We start from the raw sequence: 19,109 nt of genomic DNA on the forward strand, positions 1-19,109 counted from the left end.
CGGGGTTAAGGCGCGTGATCACCTGGACCTCACGTCGAAGTTGTAGGCGCATGTTTTCGTCCGTGTATTTTGTTATGATATCATGTTTTCCTTCTGGGTGGTCAATTCATCAATGAATTTATCAGAGCTATGTAGAAAAGTCACTGGTGATTTCGCTTGATCTCAGTCCTGTTGTCGGCCAACCATGAATCAAGCCTAGCTCAATTCAGAGTCGCGAAAGCACGTGGCACCTTGATGTCCCACGTCTCCCACCGAGTCCCATTCCAAGGAACTCCCACCCCTCGGCTCCCAGCACCCCAACTTCCCAACCCCACCACACACCACCACCACAACTTAAACACACTTCACCCCACCACAACAACTGTCTTCATCCTTCAGCAAAATAACCCAAAAACACGCCCACAATGGCCCAAACCACGCCCCGCAAGCGCCAAAACCTCTCCACCAACCAAGCGTCGATCACAACCTTCTTCAAGCCGGCGCACACCGGGCTGAGCGGCGCCCCGCTGTCCGACACCATCCAGTCCGGCCTGCTCTCGGTCGGCATGCGTATCCGCAAGTCCGTTCCCGAGGGCTACAAGTCCGGCACCTACGCCTTCAATAAGCACCTCCCGTCGACGGGCATTCTTACCCCGCCGTCGTCGCAGGAGTCGGTCTCGTCCGTCTCCACCTCCACCTCCACCGGCTCGCCGAGGAAGAAGCGCGCTTTGGAGGCCGACGAGAGAAGGAAGCCAATGCCCCCCGTCAGCAGCATCAATGCCTGGGCCCGCTCCGTCAAGGTCCCGACTGGTCCCGCCGGAAAGAAGAAGGGCTCCTCCAGCTTCTATCAGGCCGTCGAGCGCAAGGATATCATGTTGAAGGGCGAGGAGGATTTTGACGAGGCGGAGTTTTTGAAGCCCGTCGATGAGATGGAGGAGTAACTAGGCCACTTTTTTCTTTTTCTTTTTCGCGGCTGTGTTTACGGATTGTTACCACGGCAACGATGATGCGAACGGACAAATTTTCCTTTTCCTTTCTTTCTCTTTTTTTTTGTGTGGAGGGGCATGGGGGGATGGAATATGAAAGGCTTGATCATGTTGACAGGCTGGCTTGTTATCATCGAGTTGATTTACTTCGAGCTGTACTGTAGTTTCTGACGAGTTTGTGTGGTGTTCTGCTTTCTTTTTGTCTTTTTTCGCTACGGTTATTGGGGTCTTTTGACAATACCGGTTTTTTTGAGTTTCGCTTTCGCGCATGGGAATGTGGATTTGAGGACAGCTTTTCCTTTGTATTCGACGATTTGCGAGTACGTTGGCATGATCTGTACTCTAATCACTGCAATCCAAATCCATACTGGCGCCGTGTGGTTAATTTTTCGCAATGTTCTTCGTTCGCAGAGAAGCTTCAATTTTCTGACGATAATGAAAACTCAAATTTTTGTAGGATTCCGCGATGTTCGGGAAGGGATGGAGGAATGTCTATGGGAGTGATGGAACAGTTGTAGATACTCGCGGACTCTTCAGCCATAGTAGAGTTCGGAACGAACACGATTGTGAATGCGTCGCACGGGATATCACCGACGCGGCTTAGTTTAGCGTGTGTTGCACGGCGTTTTTAGTTTAACTTCTCGAGAATTTTCCGCCTCATCCCACCCTCCGCCATATCACGACCACCGACATTCTTGGAACTCGGTATCAATCCAACACCATGGCGTCCTCCCTCGCTTCGCAGCTGCAGCGCATCGCTGCAGCATCGACGAACACCCTTAATACCCGCAAACTCAAGGCGATCCACAGCACCTCGTTGATCTTTGAGCCCGCCCATGCCGCAACACAGGATCTCGACACTATCTACTCGATTGCGCTCGAGGGCTTCAGGGAGCTGTGTGCGCTCGATGCGAGATTCTTTGTATTTGAGAGGGGTCTGTTTAGCGAGAGCAGTAAGGAGGTCGATCGGTTGCTCCTCACGAAGCCGGAGGTGCAGGACCTCAATGCTAGTATCGAGGCGTTTCTGGAGTTGGTCAGTGGACGGCTGCTGCTCAGGCCCGCGCTGAAGGCGGTGGAGTGGCTGGTTAGGCGGTTTAGGTACTGTTCCCGTATCCAGGACTGTCTGCGATCGAGGCTGACGGAAGCGCAGAGTCCAAGATCAGAACACTACAGCGCTGCTCCTGGCCTTCCTCCCCTACCATGCGCACGCCACCCTCTTCCCCCAAGTTCTCTCGATCATCAATCCCAAAGACCTCTCGGCAGAGCTGAAGTTCCTCCGACCGTACCTCAAGCCCCCGGCGGCCCTGCCACGGCATGTAATCACACATACGCTGTCTCATCGACGGGAAACGCTCGATCTCCTAGTCGCACACGTCACCTCCGTCGTGCAATCCCGGCGCGAAAGCCACCAGCTACTTGCATTCTTTGCCGCGGTCGTGGTGGAGGCGGTTTCGCTCATGTGTGATGCTGCTCGGTCTCCCACTAGTTCTGGGATCACCGAGGAGACGGTACTGCAGAAGGCGTTGCCACTGCTGGAGGAGACCTTCAAGGCAAAAAAGACGCCGGAGTTCCAGGTCGGTGGGTACATGTTGGCTACGGTTGTTGTGTCGAAAATTCCCATGAAAGACGAGGTGCTGCTGGCGCTCATGGGCGCGATTGTCGGAGGCTGGAGTGCGGAGAGCGTGACGCCTGCTCTGGCATGTCTCGCGTTGATTGCGCAGGCCAGGACTGGACCGAGCGCCGGAAGGCTGCAGGATGCGGTCACTGCGGGGTTGCTGGCGATTGAGGATATCGTCCAGCGGCTTCAGGAGATGGGGAAGAAGTACAGAGTCGACAACCTCGTCACCGGCCTCTGCAACGGGATACTGGAGAAGATCGGAAAGTCGTACGGTTCCAAGGAGTTGGAATACGTTGTCGAACTCCTGGAGGAGGCGAAGCTCGGCCCCAAGGGAAGGAAGGCTGTTCTTTCGCGCTTCGTGGATGTTGCGCAGAAACTTCAAGGATTCGAGGATCGCCCCGAGGACGAAGATGATGTGCGGGATGCCCTGGCGACTTCGCTTGTTAAGTGGTCCGAGCAAGGAAACAAGAAGCTGGGGAAGACACTACAGCTCGTATTCGAGGAAAACAAGGTCGACATTGAAATGCTTGAGCTTGCGCTCAGGACGGTTATTGAACGCCCTGCTCTTCCCGCGCCAAAGTCGGAGAAACCAAAGGCCATCAAGGCGGCACCGGCAAAGGAGGCAGTCACCCTTGAACAGCTGCTGGAGACAATTCCTGATGCTGGCTTGACAGTGTCTTTCCTCGAGCCGCGAAAGACGGAGAACAAGAAGTTGTTTGAACACCTCCAGCAGATGTTCCTTCTCGCCATCAGGAAGCCCGACGGTGTCCAGACCATCTTTGCACACGATATATTTACAAACAAGAATAACACCGTTGCCTTTACCATCTCGCTGCTCGCTAGGATTTGGACGTTCACGGCGAACCCCGTAATCGCCCGCGCTATCGCTTTACAGCATGCTGTTAAGATCATTAAGGCGAACGCGAAGGCAAAGGTTGATTACCAGGCGCTTATCCCGTTTGCTCTGGCCGCCCTTGCGGACCCGGCGGAACGTGTTCGTCGCGAAACGACTCATCTGGTCACTGCGTTGTTGGAAATCTACCAGCAGCTTGACGAGGCGGGTGCGGTAACCAAGAAGAAGAGGAAGTCGAAGGGAGGTGATCTGATGGTCTACTGGGGACTGGACACTGTCTACGGCGCCGGATCAGAAACCGACAACGTCAAGGTACTGGATGCAGCCGATGCTCGTAAGTTCTTGGAGGTTGTTCTCGCCAAGGGTCTGCAAGAGTGTGTTCTGGACTCTGCATACATCACCAGTGTCATCGAGAACGGGCTCGGAGCCACGAAGAAGGACCAGACAGATGGAAAGCTGAAGTCTTCCGTTAAGACTAACGTCCTGTCGTTCCTTTGCAGCCACGCCGTCAATGTCCCCAGCTTGTCGATCCAGCTTCGATTGCTCACTATGCTCAACCGCGTTGCGAATGGTCCCAGCTCGAGAACTGAGTTCCTCCTTCCCTCACTGCAGAAGTGGATTGCCCGCCCTCTGGAGGAGAATGTCAAATATTGCGAGGAGGAACGTGTGGATATTCGCGAGTTTGAGGAGCAGGTGGTCTCCGTGGTTGAGGCGCAGGACGGCACCAGTGAGCTGGTATCGATCCTGAGCACTGATGTCGGCGGCGAAGGCCTGGTCTCAGCTGCTGCGAAGCGGATTATTACCGTGTGGGGCTCGCTTGAGGAGGGAGCGAAGGTGGCGACCGCCACCAAGCTTCTCAAACTCAACCTTAACGACTCGGAGCAGAAGTACTCTGGAAGTTCAGAAGCTCTGGACATCTTGCGCGCCGTCAAGTTGCCGACCGAGGCGTTCCAGCAGTTCCTTGAGGAAGCCAGAATAGACTTGAAGTCGACCTTGGGATTGAACACTGCTGCCCAGCCAAAGAGGCGCAGAGTCTCTGCACCCGGTGTTGTTAATGCGGATAAGGAGGAGCAGATCGCAGCCGCCGTCCGTCGGATCACCATCGTCGCAGAAATCTTGGATGGCCAGGAACCGAGGAATCACGCGTCGGTCTTGGCTACTCTTTTCAGTGTACTCGGAGACCTCGGAAGTGTTGAGTTCTCCGGAATCACATACCTGCAGAGTATCTTGCTCTCGTGCGCGAGAGATATCATCAAGGGCTATAAGGCTACTAACACGGACCTCAACTCCTCGAGTGTCCGTGCCGACGTCCTCGTCTCTTGCATCCGCTCCACGACTTCACCTCAGGTGCAGAACAGCGCTCTCCTCCTACTCTCCGACCTTGCCGATATCTCCCCCGACACCGTCAAGCATAGTGTGATGCCAATATTCACCTTCATGGGCGCCAACACTCTCCGCCAGGACGATGAATACTCAGCCCATGTCATCGAGCAAACCGTGCAACGTGTTATTCCGCCGCTCGTCAAGTCGCTGCAAGAGCAGGGTGGAAGCCTTATCACCGCAGGAGCAGAGCTGATCTCGACGTTTGTCGCCAGCTACAAGCATGTTCCGGTGCACCGAAGATTGCGGCTGTTCCAGTCACTGACCGAGACTCTCGGCCCCACGGAATTCTTGTTCGCCATTGTTGCAAAATTGGCGGGCAAATATGCTGTCGGTGAGGGCGAGGGCGAGGTCAAGGAATTCGTCTCGATGCTTTCTGGCGGATTCACCGCTGAGGTCCAGATGGGCAGTGTTGTCAAGTACCTCAGCACCATCAAGGATGTGTTGAAGCCCCAGCCTCAAGGTGGCGCGAGCATTCTCTTCGCTTCCGAGGAAGATGGCCGTGATGTGCCAGCGCAGGAGATGGCTAGGCGCCTTTTGGCGGTTCTCAAGGCCTTCCTGGGCTCAGAGCGCCTGAAGGCTAGAGTCGCAAAGAGTCTCAAGACCAGTCGCGAGGACGCTTCTAGCCTGCGTGGATTCTTCTCGCAGGCGATGGAGCAGACAATGGCCCTTGGAGACGAATACGCCTTCAACAAGGCCATCGCTACCGAAGCCGCCGAGGTCATGTCCCAGCTTCTCGAGCTTCTTTCGGTCATCGAGTTCGTGAAGGTCATCGAAAGTCTCATCTCGCAGGTCGACTCGCCGTTCCGTAGCTCCGCCCTCACGACTTTCAAGAACCGTGTTGTTTCCGAGTACAGGACCGACGCGACTTCGAGGAATGCCATTCTCGACTTGGCTCCCAAGATTGCCGCCATCATCACTGCCCAGGACTCACCGAAGGAACTTAAGGCCGATGCACTGCTGTGTATCCTTGCCGTTACACAGAAGTTCGGAAAGCAAGAGCAGACTGCTGTTTCTGCACTCACCGAGGCTGTGGCTAGCATTGGCGCACTCAGAAGCCCCGATAGCGGTCTCCGCGTGCTGGCGCTGGTGTGTTTGACCCATATGACTACTGTCCTCGGTGGCCGCATCATTCCTATCCTGCCGAAGACCGTACCGATTGCTATCGAGTACCTTCAGGCTGCCGTTCGCAGCGAGGACTCGTCGGTCGAGGTCTCGATGGTTCACAATGCCGTTTTCAAGTACCTCGAGGAGCTTGTCAAGAACGTGCCCAGTTTCATGACCAGCTATCTCACCAAGGTACTGCCTCTTGCTGCTGCCGCATGGGATCAGGACGATCTCGATGAGGGCCTTCCTTACGACGTCAGACGTAACTTCCTCGTGGCTGTTGCGTCCAGAATGGAATTGAGGACTGTCATCGGCGCCATCACCAAGGCGTGGAAGCCATCGTGTGCCCACGGCAGCGACCCGATCAGGGATCTGGTCGAAATGGTGCAGAAGGGTATACAGGTTGCGCCTAAGGCTAGTGTGCAGAAGTGTAGCCAGGTGCTCTTGCAGTTCTTTATTACTGCACTCGATGCCAGACGTGAGCCCGAGGTTGAGGATGTCGCCCCGCTTGAGGATCTCATCATGAAGGTGTGCTTGGACATGGTCTACAAACTTAACGACTCTATCTTCAAGCCCATGTTCTTGCGTCTTGTGGAGTGGGGCACTGAGGATTTGAGGTCGAGTGACGATGAGGAGGGCAAGTGGACGCGCATTGGCGTGATATGGAAGCTCATGGAGGCGCTCAGCGGCAATCTCAAGGTCTGCTCTCTCCTTCCTGGCTCCAGTGGTTGAGCTGTGCTGATGAAAATGAATAGTCACTGGTCACCGACTACCACACGCCGCTCCTTCCTTCCGCCATCTCCACACTCACATCCCCGACACCGCACACCTTCGCCACGACCAGCGTTCTCCGCGCGCTGCACCAAGGCATGCTGAACGATTCGTCGGACTTCTGGCAATCACCGACGCACTTTGACCCTCTGCTCCCGGCCCTGCTGGCGATCCTCCCGACATTCTCAGAGCTCGCCATTCCCTGCCTCACCGAGCTCGCCGCGGCCGCACAGAGCGAGGAACACAGCAAGAGCATCAACACCGGCGTCCTGGCACTGATGCGCGACGAGAGCGAAGTCACCCGTCTCGCCGCCGTGCGCGCAATGATGGGATTGTATGCCCGTCTCGGTGAGGACTGGTTGGGGCTCCTGCCCGAGACGGTGCCGTTCATTGCGGAGCTCATGGAGGATGACGATGAGACCGTTGAGAGAGAGACGCAGAGACTCATTAAGCGCATTGAGGAGTATCTGGGCGACGGTGAGTTGCAGGGTATGTTGACGTAAAAAGTTGGATGCGAGAGGGAAGGGAAGGGGAAAAGTTGGTTTTGATAGGCGGCATTTGATTTGTTGGGTTTTTTGTAATTATACCTACCTACCTCGGGGGCGGAATGAGGATGTATGTCCGAACGGTTACTACTTGGTTGCGAAGTACGGAGGCTATGTACAGACACTCGTCGTTCCACGAACCAGCCGGACTTGCAGTTAATCGCCCCAAACTGCCACCTTTCGCGAGTAAACCCGCCGTGGAAATTTGGTACTCTGTATGATACCATATAGCGCTGCTTATTATCCTCAAGCGATCGGCTGTGACAACGAGCAACAAACACAACCCCATCACTCTACACCAGTGTTCGACATAGTCCGGTCGGGATTGCAGTCCGGACCGGACGGACTGCCGAGATCTGTTCGGACGGACTGCCTAAAAGTAGTCCGTCCCATCCATGGATTCCGAAGACTGGAGGGGACTGCAGTCGACTGCAGTCCGTCCTGACCTCAAAATCTTCTGGATTAGTCCGTCCGAACTCCGCTCCCGGACGGACTGACAAGATACAGTTTGGGTAGTCTGGTCTGGGGCCCAGGACGGACGGACTGGACTATGTACCTAGCTATGTCGAACACTGCTCTACACTCTCACTCGAGATCCGTGAAGGACGGCTTCTAGGCAGAGGGTCTAGAAACTAGCAGTACGGAAACACAACTCGTGGACTGGGACTACAGAGCTGGGTGTAATGTAGTGTTTGTAGTGACTTGTATCTTCCTCTTCGTAGATTATGAGGCTTCGTTGACACCATTCAGCTAGCCATCGACCGGCAAAACTCTCCATCTGCAACTCCTCAAGCCCACACTTCCTGCCTGCTCGCCCACCTTGTCTGAAGTGCCGCGGCCGCGCTGCCCGCGCAATTCCTTATACATACACACATGTGTCCGACTGGACTGGATATGTAGGTACTATAGCGGGCCCCCTGGTCCCTGGATCCCGAGAACGTGCACTGTGCAGGACCTGGTGCAGTCTGCAGAAGTTCAGCCCTCTGATGGTCTAGACTAGCGGAAGCTCATCAGAGTCTGCAGAATCTGCCCATCTCGTTACGATGGAAGCGACATATTCGCTCATCCAGCACTGAGGCGAACAGTTGGACGCCACAGCCATGTCAGCCACTGAGCCACACACCATCTCAGTCGGCAGCGATCGCCATCGGCCACTCCGAATTTTCACATATGTAGCCTGAGGGATTCCACACCTACATACTATAGGCATCTCCAGCTGACTCCGTCTGCTTCGTTCATGGTGAAGACGGGATCTTTGTCCGGGGTTTTTGTATCGACGACGATTCTTATGTACCCAAGTAGCTGAAGATGTGGTGTGGTGTGGTTTTGTGGCTTGTGATTTAGCGTTGCTCGCTTCGTTGCTGGACGAGTCACGAGCGAGTATGTACCGATATATGTAGCGAAAATATGTGGCTCCGGCAGCGCCACCAACATCCTCAGCTGAAGTTGAAGCTGGAGCCGAACCGAAATCCGCCTTCAGCTGTTCTACATGCTCAATCGGGAGGCGATTCTATGACCTGGATGCTGCGGGAAGTATGTACCTTTTGCTCGAATGCGCCGAGTGCATAAAAGTACCTACTCCAATATCTACCAAGGTCCAATGTCTACCAAGGCACTATGTGGCGATTTTCCTTTTTTTTCGGGCCTTCCGGCTTCGGGGACGGGCTTTCTCAGGTGTTGTCCAAGGAATTTGTGTCCATAGTTGCGATAATCTAGATATATCTACCTACGTAGATCGGGATGAGTCCAACTGTTTACTTGAGGAAACATCAGGAAGCTGTAGGGCAGTAAGACTCTACTAATTGGCGCTAGTGCTGAGTTGTGTAGGAAACACCATGTATCTTGGCGTTTTCCGGTATTCGAGTACCTGACAGTGGGCACGTTCGAGTACATGACGCCTGACACCGTCTGTATCTATACATTAGTTACCGCTGGTAACTAGTATCTTTGAGTTATCCAGCTGAAAGACGAGTCCTGTTCTGTATCTATGCACTGCTACTACGTACATAGAAACTATCTTTCAGTCAACTATCCAGCTGAAAGACGGGTTGCCCTCTGTACCTATGCATTACTAGTCTACTACATACTAGCAAGTACATATCCATGAGTTATCCAGCTGAAAGACAGGGTTGCCTTTCTGTATCGATGTACTCGTACATACTGCTACCAGTATCGTCAAGTTCTCCAGCTGAAAGCCACAGTGTATCGTGCACCTCCAGCTGGTGAACGTCGACGATGCCGTCCTCGAGGACACCGTCTACTCCAGACTTTGGAATCCGTATGCTCCCGCCTTCCTCTTCTGTCGTCTCCGCATGCACCATGTAAGGCTGAAAGCGGAGCGGTGGCGATATCCCCACGAGCGTTACGCGAGAGCATCACGAGAACTGGTTCGGCGCAGAGGTGGAACGATGTGGGGGAGGTAGTTGAGCGGCATTGGTAGTACGTAAACCGAACGTTCGTGAAATGTGCATAAGAAGAGGAGCATCCGCCCTCTCGTTGTGGTGAGGCAGACCAAAGCATTCCATCCATTCTTCCCTGAGCATAGCAGCAGCACCGAGCATTCGACCCGACACTTTACGATCTATACGCCCAGAATCCCGAAATCGCAGTATCGCGAAATCCTAGAATCCCAGAAATCACACAATCATGCCTGTCGGAACCATGAGCTTCCCGCTTCATCTCGGCAAAATTCCAGAGGGCATGACGTTCACGGTGACAGGAGTCAAGCCCGTCGTCCCGGCTGGCGACTGGTACGCATACACGGTTCGATCGCCCTTCCCTATCAGGCTTATTTTCGATGGGTGATGTTGACAAGATTTCTGCTTTAGAACCTGGCGAAATTCCCCCACGTCGTGGACACCAGCGGGCCGAACCCTCTAATCGGCGGATTCTCCCTGAGCACGACGGGGATCACGCAGCACGGCTCTGGGCCGTACTTCGAAGTGAGCTTCACTGTGTCCGGCAAGAGCCCCAACGGCGTTGAGAGTTCTCGCGACGGGCACCTTACGATCTCGACCTCGGACTGGGGCTTCATTGAGCGGCCGGACCAGGGGATCATAACGTTCGGGTTCGATGGGTCTGCGGCACACACGCACATGTTTGATACTCCCACGCTGAGGTACCTCAACGATGTGCACCTCCTCGTAGAGTACTTCCCTTCCGAGACCGCTGTGGGAATGACGGTCACCTCCGATGCGACTATGATCTCGAAAATATGTGATGTGGCCCTCGGTGGGATCTTCTTGGCGCATGAAAAGGCTGCTTCTTGGGCCGTGGGTAAGGTGTGGTAGTGGAGCGGTTCGGAATGGTGAGTTCATATCCCTATCGCATTGCGATTGTGTCTCATTCGATCGGAGGATGTTGACTTGGGTCAGGTCTTGTTCGCTTCCCTCGGGGGATCCAACAGAGGGGGCGGCGGTGGCGGGCGGACGGTCACTTATTTTCATTATTCGTTCGTTATTTTGATTTTCTGTGGAGCGTCAGGCGGTTTTTTTTCTCGCTGTCTTGTGGTTCGTTTTTCGGGCAAACATACACAAATGCCATCATTTTCACTCATCTACTGAAATGCAATCGTTTCCACTCTTCCGCCAGAATGCCGTCGGTACGTCGAATGGGTAGGCAAGTGAAGTGAGGTACATTGATAGGTAGGTAAATACGAGATCTATCTTGGAATAATGGTTCCGCCATCGTTCCAAGAAAACTGCCTATGCCGGTCACGAGAATTAATCACGAGTGAGAGTTGGAGAAGTTGCACTTCGAGAAAAATTGCTATTGGTGGTCGAACTTCCACGCTTAGCCGAATCCGCGCATTGATCCGTGAAATTGCTATGCCGCTCGTGAAGACCATTCATATATAGGATCTCTGTGGAAGTTCAATTTTCAACCGCCCGCGGTTCCTAAACACCACATCCTGAGCTCGAGACCTAGCAGCGACCACTAACCTACACATCTGATACCAATGAACCCTCCCATAAACTACTGCAATTGCAATCAAGCTTTCGATTGGCCGATCGAGCGTGCCATCGTCTTCTCTCCCGAGCAAAATGCCACTGCACATGCCCCCCGCTAGAGATATCTGTGGTGAGTGCTAATTTATGCCCACTACCAACGCAACCCAACATCGCATACATTAAACGCGGCAAAATCAAGTAAACAAACAAACCTCAAGCACGAACATCACACCGCAAACGCAAATCTACATGCCCCCAAGCCTCCCATAAGAATACCCACCCGTACCACCCCGCACCTACCCGCACTCAACTCCACAGCATCGTAACCTCCCCTTCTCGACCTCCACCTCGCGTCCCCACCAGCGCACAACAATCTCCTTCAGCATCTCAACGTCGGCCTCCGAGTACCGATCCAGACCCATTCTTTCTACTTCATCGAGGCTTACAACGGTGGTTTTGTCGTCCACCAGCTCCTCTCCGTCATCATCATCATCCCCCTCTTCCCTCTCATCGTCTTCGTCAAGACGGTCTGCCAGCCCGGAAAAGATCCGTTGAGTCATCCGGTGGAAGTAGGCGATTACATCCATCTCCTCACTACCGACGCCCTCTTGTCGCAAGTTGGTGCTGCGCCGGCGGAGTAGGCTGCCTCTACGTGGTCTACGGCGTGCTACCGGCTCCGGTGAGGCGGAGGAGGACGTAGTCGCTTGCAACGGCTCCGTATCACTATCATCCGTCTGTTGGTTTTGCTGCTGAGCATAGTCTGGTGCTGTGGTGGGCGTGTACGCGAACTGCGAGTCCATGAGCAGCCTCCCGTCCTCGGCTTCTGCATCGGAGCGCTGCTGCTCTCCCGCCGACGCCCACCAAATAAAGCTCGAGTATGCAATTTCCCGCCAGGTGAGTTTCTCGCACAGCTCCTCGATATTGTTCGGTTCATGGTCGTCATCGTCGTCGACGTCTCCGGGTGCACGGATGATCGGATTTCCCGCGTCGTCGTCCTCATCGTCCAGGAACAGCGACTGTTTCCGACGATACCGGTTCTTGAGACTCTTCGTGAGGGCGCGGTAGCGACGGAGATCGCGTTGTGTAGCGAGCAGCGGCACGCCGGAGCTGTGTTCGGCTGTAGGCCACACTTTCTCTTTCGCGTACTTTGCGTGCTGTGGCGGAAGCCGGATCACGACGTCCCATAGGTTGCGCTTGATACATAAAACCTCGTCCGTGGTGCATGCGACCCACGCACCGTGCTCGCCCTCGACGACGTCGGGATTTAACGGACCGGCACGCGTCTTCGCCTCGTGCTCCAGCAGTGGAATGTCGTGGACTCCCACATTGAACAGCGGCTTCAGCCGCGCTGGGCCGACTGACAGTAAATCCACCACGGACAGCGGGATGTTACTCAGTATCGATATATCGTAGACGAAGTTACACGCCATTTCAACGGGCGCATGGGTGACGAGTAGTATCCTCTTCCTTGCGAGCGCAGCTCTGTAGATGGGAAACACCAGCGGGCCGAAAGTATCCATGAACTCACCCAACGACAGCGCCGGATGAAACTGGCTCAGCGTTTGTCCCGGCACCAGGACGGCCCCAGTCTCGGATATCGAGCGGGAGCGCGTATGTCTTGGGTGTAGTCGCTGCGGCGATCTCAGTGTAGGCAAGTCGTCAACCAGCAGCGACGGCTCGGTATCTCTGATCTTGTGGCGTTCGTAATATTCCTCGAACACGGTATGCGACGAGGTGTCCTCCGTAAACTTCCTATCAAACAATCAGACTTTCCTGCCGCCCCTCGTATTCATTCCCATGACGAAGAGGGAGCCCACCTAGCAAGCCGCTTCAACCCCTCCGCATGTCTCCAGCTTCGGCCGAGGCGTCCGTAGCTCAGCGGGACTAGTAGTCCTGCGCTGATCATGAGCGCGCCCCGCTCCTCTTCGCCTGCATCGACATGCAGGAACGCGCTCAGACCCGCATACGCGCCGTGGACGAAGTACACCAGGTCCTCCGAGAGGTTATGGAGACCGGAGGGCAAACTCTTGAATTCGACGCCGTCAAGATCCACTGCGCAGGATTAGTAGGAGAACGACGGGCGAGGAGGAAGGAGGGCGAGGAGGAGGAGGGGAACGAGCCGTCAGGAGACGCAGTCTGGTGCCATTCGATCGTGTAGCCCTTTTTCGTGTCGAAGTGGATGAGGAACAGAGCTGCGAGGGGTGGCAGCTCGTCGTCAACGTGGAGATGGGAGAGCGGTGTTGACTTCATTTGATCCGTTCTGTGGGTTGTGGTCGTCGTGGTCGTCGTGATCGGTCGGAAGCGTGATGAGTGCGATGTCGTCCGATCGGATCTCCCGACGAGAGCTTGGGCTTGAGGAAAGTGGTTTGATTGGCCGTTCGGGGTTGAACCGTGCCGACGGGCTGATAGCCAGCTTGGGGCCTGGCTAGATAGGTACCTGTGCCAGCTAGGTACCAGAGTATAGCCGCGCAACGGAACGGCCTGGGTACGAGTACGAGTATGCGAGAAGCTAGACAAGTGGCCGCGTAAGTAGCAATCAATCTGGCGATTTTATGATGGACACAATTCCTGGAGTGCACACCCTTACATGCGCGAAAAAGAGTAGATGCACGAGCCATTCAGCGCGAAATTCTCACCGAACGGAACACACATTTCAGTTGCATGCCTAAGCAAGTAGTACGGAAGTAGACGAACCGTTTAAAAACAGTGACATTTTAAGAGACGAACTGTCTGAAAACAGCAACATTCTACAGCAATTTCGAACCCCTAGGCACGCGTCCGGGGAATCATCCCTTGATACCGGCCCAGTGCGTGTACTAGGAATAGTTGACTCGAGAGATCAAATTTATTGAGTCGATACGTAAGGTTGTTGACTATGTAAACATATCAAAAAGTCCATAGAATCGACACACCCAATTGAACAACGCCGCGCTCGTTTTGCTACATATCAGCTATCAGAACTGTCCTCGGAAAACAACTAAAAACATAGAAATGATCGTGTAACTGTCCTGTCAGGAGAACCCCCCTCTGTATAACACCACGATCCGAGACGTTTCACTGCACAGTTTCTGTCTTACGCGTCCAAGGTTGGGAGTGCACACAATAGGTATTGACTCGGAGAGACCGAACTCATTGAGCTCACAATCAATTTCCAACCCGTGTGTTTACCGGTGCACGTTAGGTTCCGCTCTCCGTAGCCTCAGGACCACCGTGACCATATCGATGCCGCCGGACGACGAGCACTGTCGGACCAGACGACAGGAGGGTACCACCAGAGATCAGAGGTGCCATATTCACTCTCAGCACCATAGCCGAGCCTACCCAAGCCCAGTGAGAAGGTTAATCGCCGTTGCTGTTCCACGAGTTCTTCGAAATAAGGGATGTTGGATGGACAAAGTGTAAATAATTTTTGTACTGTTTCAACCCTCGCTACCACAAAATCTCGGCGACGTGAGATTGGGTGGAGTACTGACTCTCAAAGTTTCACCAGAGTATTTACGAGACCTTTGGTACACACTGGTGACTGCCCGATATCTGCCGTATCGAAATTAATGCTGGACGCAAGAGAGAGCGATTTCTTAAACGGGCTTTCATGCCGCGTATGCCTCGCCGGCTACTACCGGCATTGTGCCGGATTGCGTACACCCTCGGCTCCAAAGCGAAAATTCGAGTGATACAAAACTGTTCTGTAGCCACACCAACCACACGGTACACTTCTCTGTTCGGTGGGGTGTACAAAAAAGCTGTTTTTTCTTTTCTTCTTTTCTTCAACCGTCAGTTGCCACGATGTTGCGCCGCAGCGACTCAGCGCGTTCTATTGATTGCCGCGATTCTGTGTAGATAGGCGCTAAAATGGGCATCATGGCAACGAGTCACGACCTATTGTAGCGCACTAGGTGGGATGAATGGGACCACCAGACACATCCAGTCAGTTCAATAGGCGCGCAAGAGCAATGACTAGGCTTTATTGATAATTGTATGCAGTAAGATGAGTGAGTGGTAATGAAGTAATTGTACTATGGAAAAAAAGTCGTGGCCATCTCATTCGTCTCAATCTGAAACCTATGGTGTTGGTTGCTTCCAGCGTCAATGACAGCTTAAACCTTTGCACCTTTATCTTCACTTCCACCACCACTGACGATGGATGTGATGAAGACGACGACCTCTTCACTTTCCACTCTTTCGGGGGACTTCTGTGATACCCTCATGCCTTCTCATTCCAAGGCTGCCGCCGAATAGAAAGCGACGAAAGAGGAAATGGGTCGAGAGGCTATTCAAAACTGGCTGGTCCACTGCCAATAGGATTTCTGCTGTCAGGGACATACATTAGGTAATGTAGGGTAGGCGATACATCACTCGATGCAGGAACACAAGATTGAGAATAATGCTCTGGTCTTCATGAGTGGTGACGCGGAAGCCTAATTTATTTGCTCCCTCACCTACGGGAGACTGACGGGTACTACTCTAGGTAGTGGAACGTACGGCGGCACATCTCATTGCCGCTCACCGCGAACGCTCCGGAGGACTGCATGCCGGCCAGCACATACCGTAGGTACTAGCGCTTCTACTCGGGGCAGCACTCGAAGCAGTGCTCCCGCGCCCGGGTCGTATTCCGATACCGACACCGTCCACACGGGGGAAAAGCTCAGTGACGTGGTAACTAAATGCATCTCCATCTCTGACCCCCCCCCCCCCCCCTCATGCTCAAGATATGGCAGCCAATACTAAGATTTCCATCATTGAACATTGAGCAGTGAAGTTGCCGCTCGGTGACTCGCTCAATCGGGAATGATCCGACGATGAGCCCGTAATCCTCGAGTACCGTACTATACATACCAGCCACACCTTTCGACTGTGGTGTTACAAAACGGATGTTCGAGACCACACGTTGTCCAATCCAGACCTCTCGTTCTATATGTGTGTGGGGGGGGTGGGGTATGACACATGCAGTCCTACTTGCACGTCTAGCCCGGGCTGGGAGCCTGGGACTGGCGGCCTGAATTGCCGTTTAGGTTGGCCGATTAGTTATCCGTCATGACGACAGACACTTGGTAAATATTGAAATATCTGCACGCTCATATGTACAGGCACAGAACGCCGACTTGTAAGCTTGCAGCCGATGACGATGAGTTGATGACTGAGAATGGTCGAAACGAGATTGATGCGAGAGGCGATAGCTGTGATAGCTGTGATGGAAGCTGTGCAGAGGCATGTATGCGTAGATAGCGAATATCGGGACTGGAGCTCGAGTATACAGCTATGATTCATCGGCGAAGCAAACGTTCCTCTCCCTCTTGTCCAGCGGTTGCGGAGTACCATAGGTAGTAGGTAACCAACTCGGAACACTCCTTATGCCTTAAGGCTGCAACCCAACTGGATAGCTTCAACGTTCTTGTCGTATGCATATCTACAGGCTACAGATCGATCTGTCCTACATATATAGGTAAGTCCTTAGGTAACGACATGCAGACTGCCATCAGGCAGGCAGGCGGGCGGGGTAGGATAACACGCCCCTCCCGACGCCTCTTGCCGTAGATTACTGGCATGGATTCATGCTTAATCCCACCTCCTCCTCCTCCGCGCCCCCATTCAGTGCACCGGCACGTTTCAAACACTCCAGCCCTGCGGCCCCGCCCGGTGGGTGGGGTGGCGCACGCCCAACGCACGTCCAACGCCACCGGCCGATAGGTACTACTCTAGGTAGTCGAGTTGTTTCACGTTTCAACTCTATTGCAAATACTCCTTCTGAAAATGGGCGATTGCCGAGTAGGTGGAGCGTGCGGTACTGTAGGCTGTAGGCTGTAGTGCACTCTAGTTATCCACTCTGCAGGGGACATAGGTAGTAAGCGCATACGCCGGGGGTCCAGTCGGTTACCAAGCTGTGCGCCTAATTTATAAAGTAAGTAAGCACAGAGCCGGGCGACGGGCGACGGGCGTACCTAGATGTGGCTAAGATGAGATGGTGAGGTATCTTTAGATTGACGGCGGAGTAGACTGGTGGTAGATTTGGAATTTGCAGTGGAGATGGAGGATGCGACGGAAAGTCATCGGGTATCCGGTGGGATTCACTGGAGGAGTTAAATACACGCTTGGTATCCACAATATGGTGCTCTTTTCCCCGATATCAGCATCTTCGTCTTCAGCATCTTCAGCATCTTTAGCATCTTCAGCAGCTTTACCGTCTTCTGCATTTTCACCAACTTCACCGTCAACACCGCCAACACCTTCCAGAGTTCCATCTCCATTTCCAGTCCATCTTCAGCTTTCTCTCCAGCCTAGTTCGACTCGACGTCCAACATGAAGCTCTCCTTCGTAACCATCGCCCTCTTCTCTGCCGCCGTCTCCGCCCTGCCAAACATGAACTGGCACAACGACTGGTCCAGCCACACAACCAAGACCACTTCCACCCCGGCAGCCATCCCGAAGACCAAAACCGAGACCACCACCACGACCGTCACAGCTTACAAGACCATCACCGCCTGTTCCTCGGGGCCAACCCCCAGCGGCGAGAAGTGGGGTAAGAAGGCGCCCAAGACGCATACCGTAAAGGTCGGCGGCCGCGACGGTGCCACTGCAATCCTGAAGTACGATCCGCCCACGGTAGATGCACACATCGGTGACACCATTGTCTTCGACTTCCTCTTCAGGAATCACACCGTCACCGAGTCGAGTTTCGACAATCCATGTGAGAAGCTGGATGGCGGGTTTGCGTCCGGGTTTCTGCCCAACTTGGTATGTTCATCGTCCACATGATATGATCGAATGGAGAGCAAAGGATGCTAACCTCGCACAGGAGAACATCCCCGGCACCGTAAACTTCACGTACTCGGTCGTCGACACCAAGCCTCACTGGGTCTACTGTGGGCAGAAGCAGCCGCAGCCGCACTGCCAGCAGGGAATGGTCTTCACGATCAACGCGCCCAAGACCGGCAACACCTTCGAAGCGTTCCTCTCTGCGGCCAAGGCGGCCCCGACCATTCCCAGCACACCATCAGCGCCCGTCCCCGCGCAACCCAAGAAAACGCACGCAGTCGTCGTAGGCGGCAAGCCGAGTCCCTCTGCCGCGCCCGTGCTCCGCTACTCCCCCGAGACGGTCGAAGCCGCCGCGGGCGATGTAGTCGAGTTCAACTTCCGCGCCAACGCGCACACCGTGACCCAGAGCAGCTTTGAGAACCCGTGCACGGGCATCGACGGCGGCTTCAAGACCGGCCTGCAGAACAACACCATGGACGTCGATCGCGCCATCCTCAGGGAGTTTGTCGTCCCCAAGACTGATGCCCCGTTGTGGTTCTACTGCGGCGCCCCGACCCATTGCCAAAAGGGTATGGTCTTTGCTATCAATGCGCCCACAGAGGGTGAGAGGACCTTTGAGAAGTTTCAGAAGGCGGCTATGGCGAGTGCTTAGGAGGGGGGCGAGTCTGTTTTTTTGTTTTGTTTTGTTTGTTTGGTTAGCGGCGATGGGTTTACGGTATAGAATGTATGATTAACGGTTGCGGATGCATACTGTATGGCGGTGTTTGAGTAACTATAGATTTATCTGAAGGCATATATAATGTTTTGGACTCGGGACTCGGGACTCGAGACGCCGCAAGGCGCATGTTGTGATTCGTGACACCGAATACCGTAGTCGGGCTGTTGCACACAGGGCTGACTACCGATCCGAAACCCGTGACTCTGAGCGAACCACGCTTCTGCTTCCGATTCGTGAGGCCCCGATACCTAGGTCGGAGAGTGATTGGGGTTGACATCACCCATGCCGAACGGCCTGCTGACCAGCCCATTTCTTGGAAAGCCAAAAGTCAAAACGAACGTAAAACAATCTACAAATATACGTAACCATGGCAGGTAAACTTTAGGAGAAGTCGCTACTTACGCAAGCCACCGACGAACCAACTTCCGGCCGGTGGATATAATGGCAAG

The 19,109-nt window shown here is 54.1% G+C and overlaps 5 protein-coding genes across 5 annotated transcripts; 4 read left to right on the forward strand and 1 right to left on the reverse strand.

The window, feature by feature from the left end:
* Positions 1–284: 284 nt before the first annotated feature.
* Positions 285–1,345, forward strand: BZA05DRAFT_403006 (uncharacterized protein). The gene has a single exon (XM_051484159.1). The coding sequence runs from the start codon at positions 405–407 to the stop codon at positions 918–920; it is 516 nt and encodes a 171-aa protein (XP_051337955.1). The 5' UTR covers positions 285–404; the 3' UTR covers positions 921–1,345.
* A 287-nt stretch (positions 1,346–1,632) lies between these two features.
* BZA05DRAFT_475195 (armadillo-type protein) lies at positions 1,633–7,351 on the forward strand. Its single transcript, XM_051488170.1, has 3 exons — positions 1,633–2,063; positions 2,116–6,622; positions 6,679–7,351. Exons 1-3 carry the CDS (start codon positions 1,687–1,689, stop codon positions 7,195–7,197), a joined length of 5,403 nt encoding a protein of 1,800 aa, XP_051337956.1. The 5' UTR covers positions 1,633–1,686; the 3' UTR covers positions 7,198–7,351.
* Positions 7,352–9,737: 2,386 nt separating this feature from the next.
* BZA05DRAFT_475196 (uncharacterized protein) lies at positions 9,738–10,826 on the forward strand. Its single transcript, XM_051488171.1, has 3 exons — positions 9,738–10,002; positions 10,068–10,546; positions 10,614–10,826. Exons 1-2 carry the CDS (start codon positions 9,886–9,888, stop codon positions 10,527–10,529), a joined length of 579 nt encoding a protein of 192 aa, XP_051337957.1. The 5' UTR covers positions 9,738–9,885; the 3' UTR covers positions 10,530–10,546; positions 10,614–10,826.
* Positions 10,827–11,042: 216 nt separating this feature from the next.
* On the reverse strand, positions 11,043–13,748 carry BZA05DRAFT_403010 (uncharacterized protein). The gene is made up of 3 exons (XM_051484160.1): positions 13,310–13,748; positions 13,007–13,241; positions 11,043–12,941 (listed from the first exon to the last, which is right to left on the reverse strand). Exons 1-3 carry the CDS (start codon positions 13,437–13,439, stop codon positions 11,486–11,488), a joined length of 1,821 nt encoding a protein of 606 aa, XP_051337958.1. The 5' UTR covers positions 13,440–13,748; the 3' UTR covers positions 11,043–11,485.
* A 3,523-nt stretch (positions 13,749–17,271) lies between these two features.
* On the forward strand, positions 17,272–18,818 carry BZA05DRAFT_89429 (uncharacterized protein). Its single transcript, XM_051488763.1, has 2 exons — positions 17,272–17,921; positions 17,983–18,818. Exons 1-2 carry the CDS (start codon positions 17,487–17,489, stop codon positions 18,592–18,594), a joined length of 1,047 nt encoding a protein of 348 aa, XP_051337959.1. The 5' UTR covers positions 17,272–17,486; the 3' UTR covers positions 18,595–18,818.
* The last annotated feature ends 291 nt before the right edge of the window (positions 18,819–19,109 follow it).

The sequence above is a fragment of the Tricharina praecox genome, assembly GCF_024521635.1.
Source record: "Tricharina praecox strain CBS 144465 chromosome Unknown BZA05scaffold_18, whole genome shotgun sequence".
NCBI lineage: Eukaryota > Fungi > Ascomycota > Pezizomycetes > Pezizales > Pyronemataceae > Tricharina > Tricharina praecox.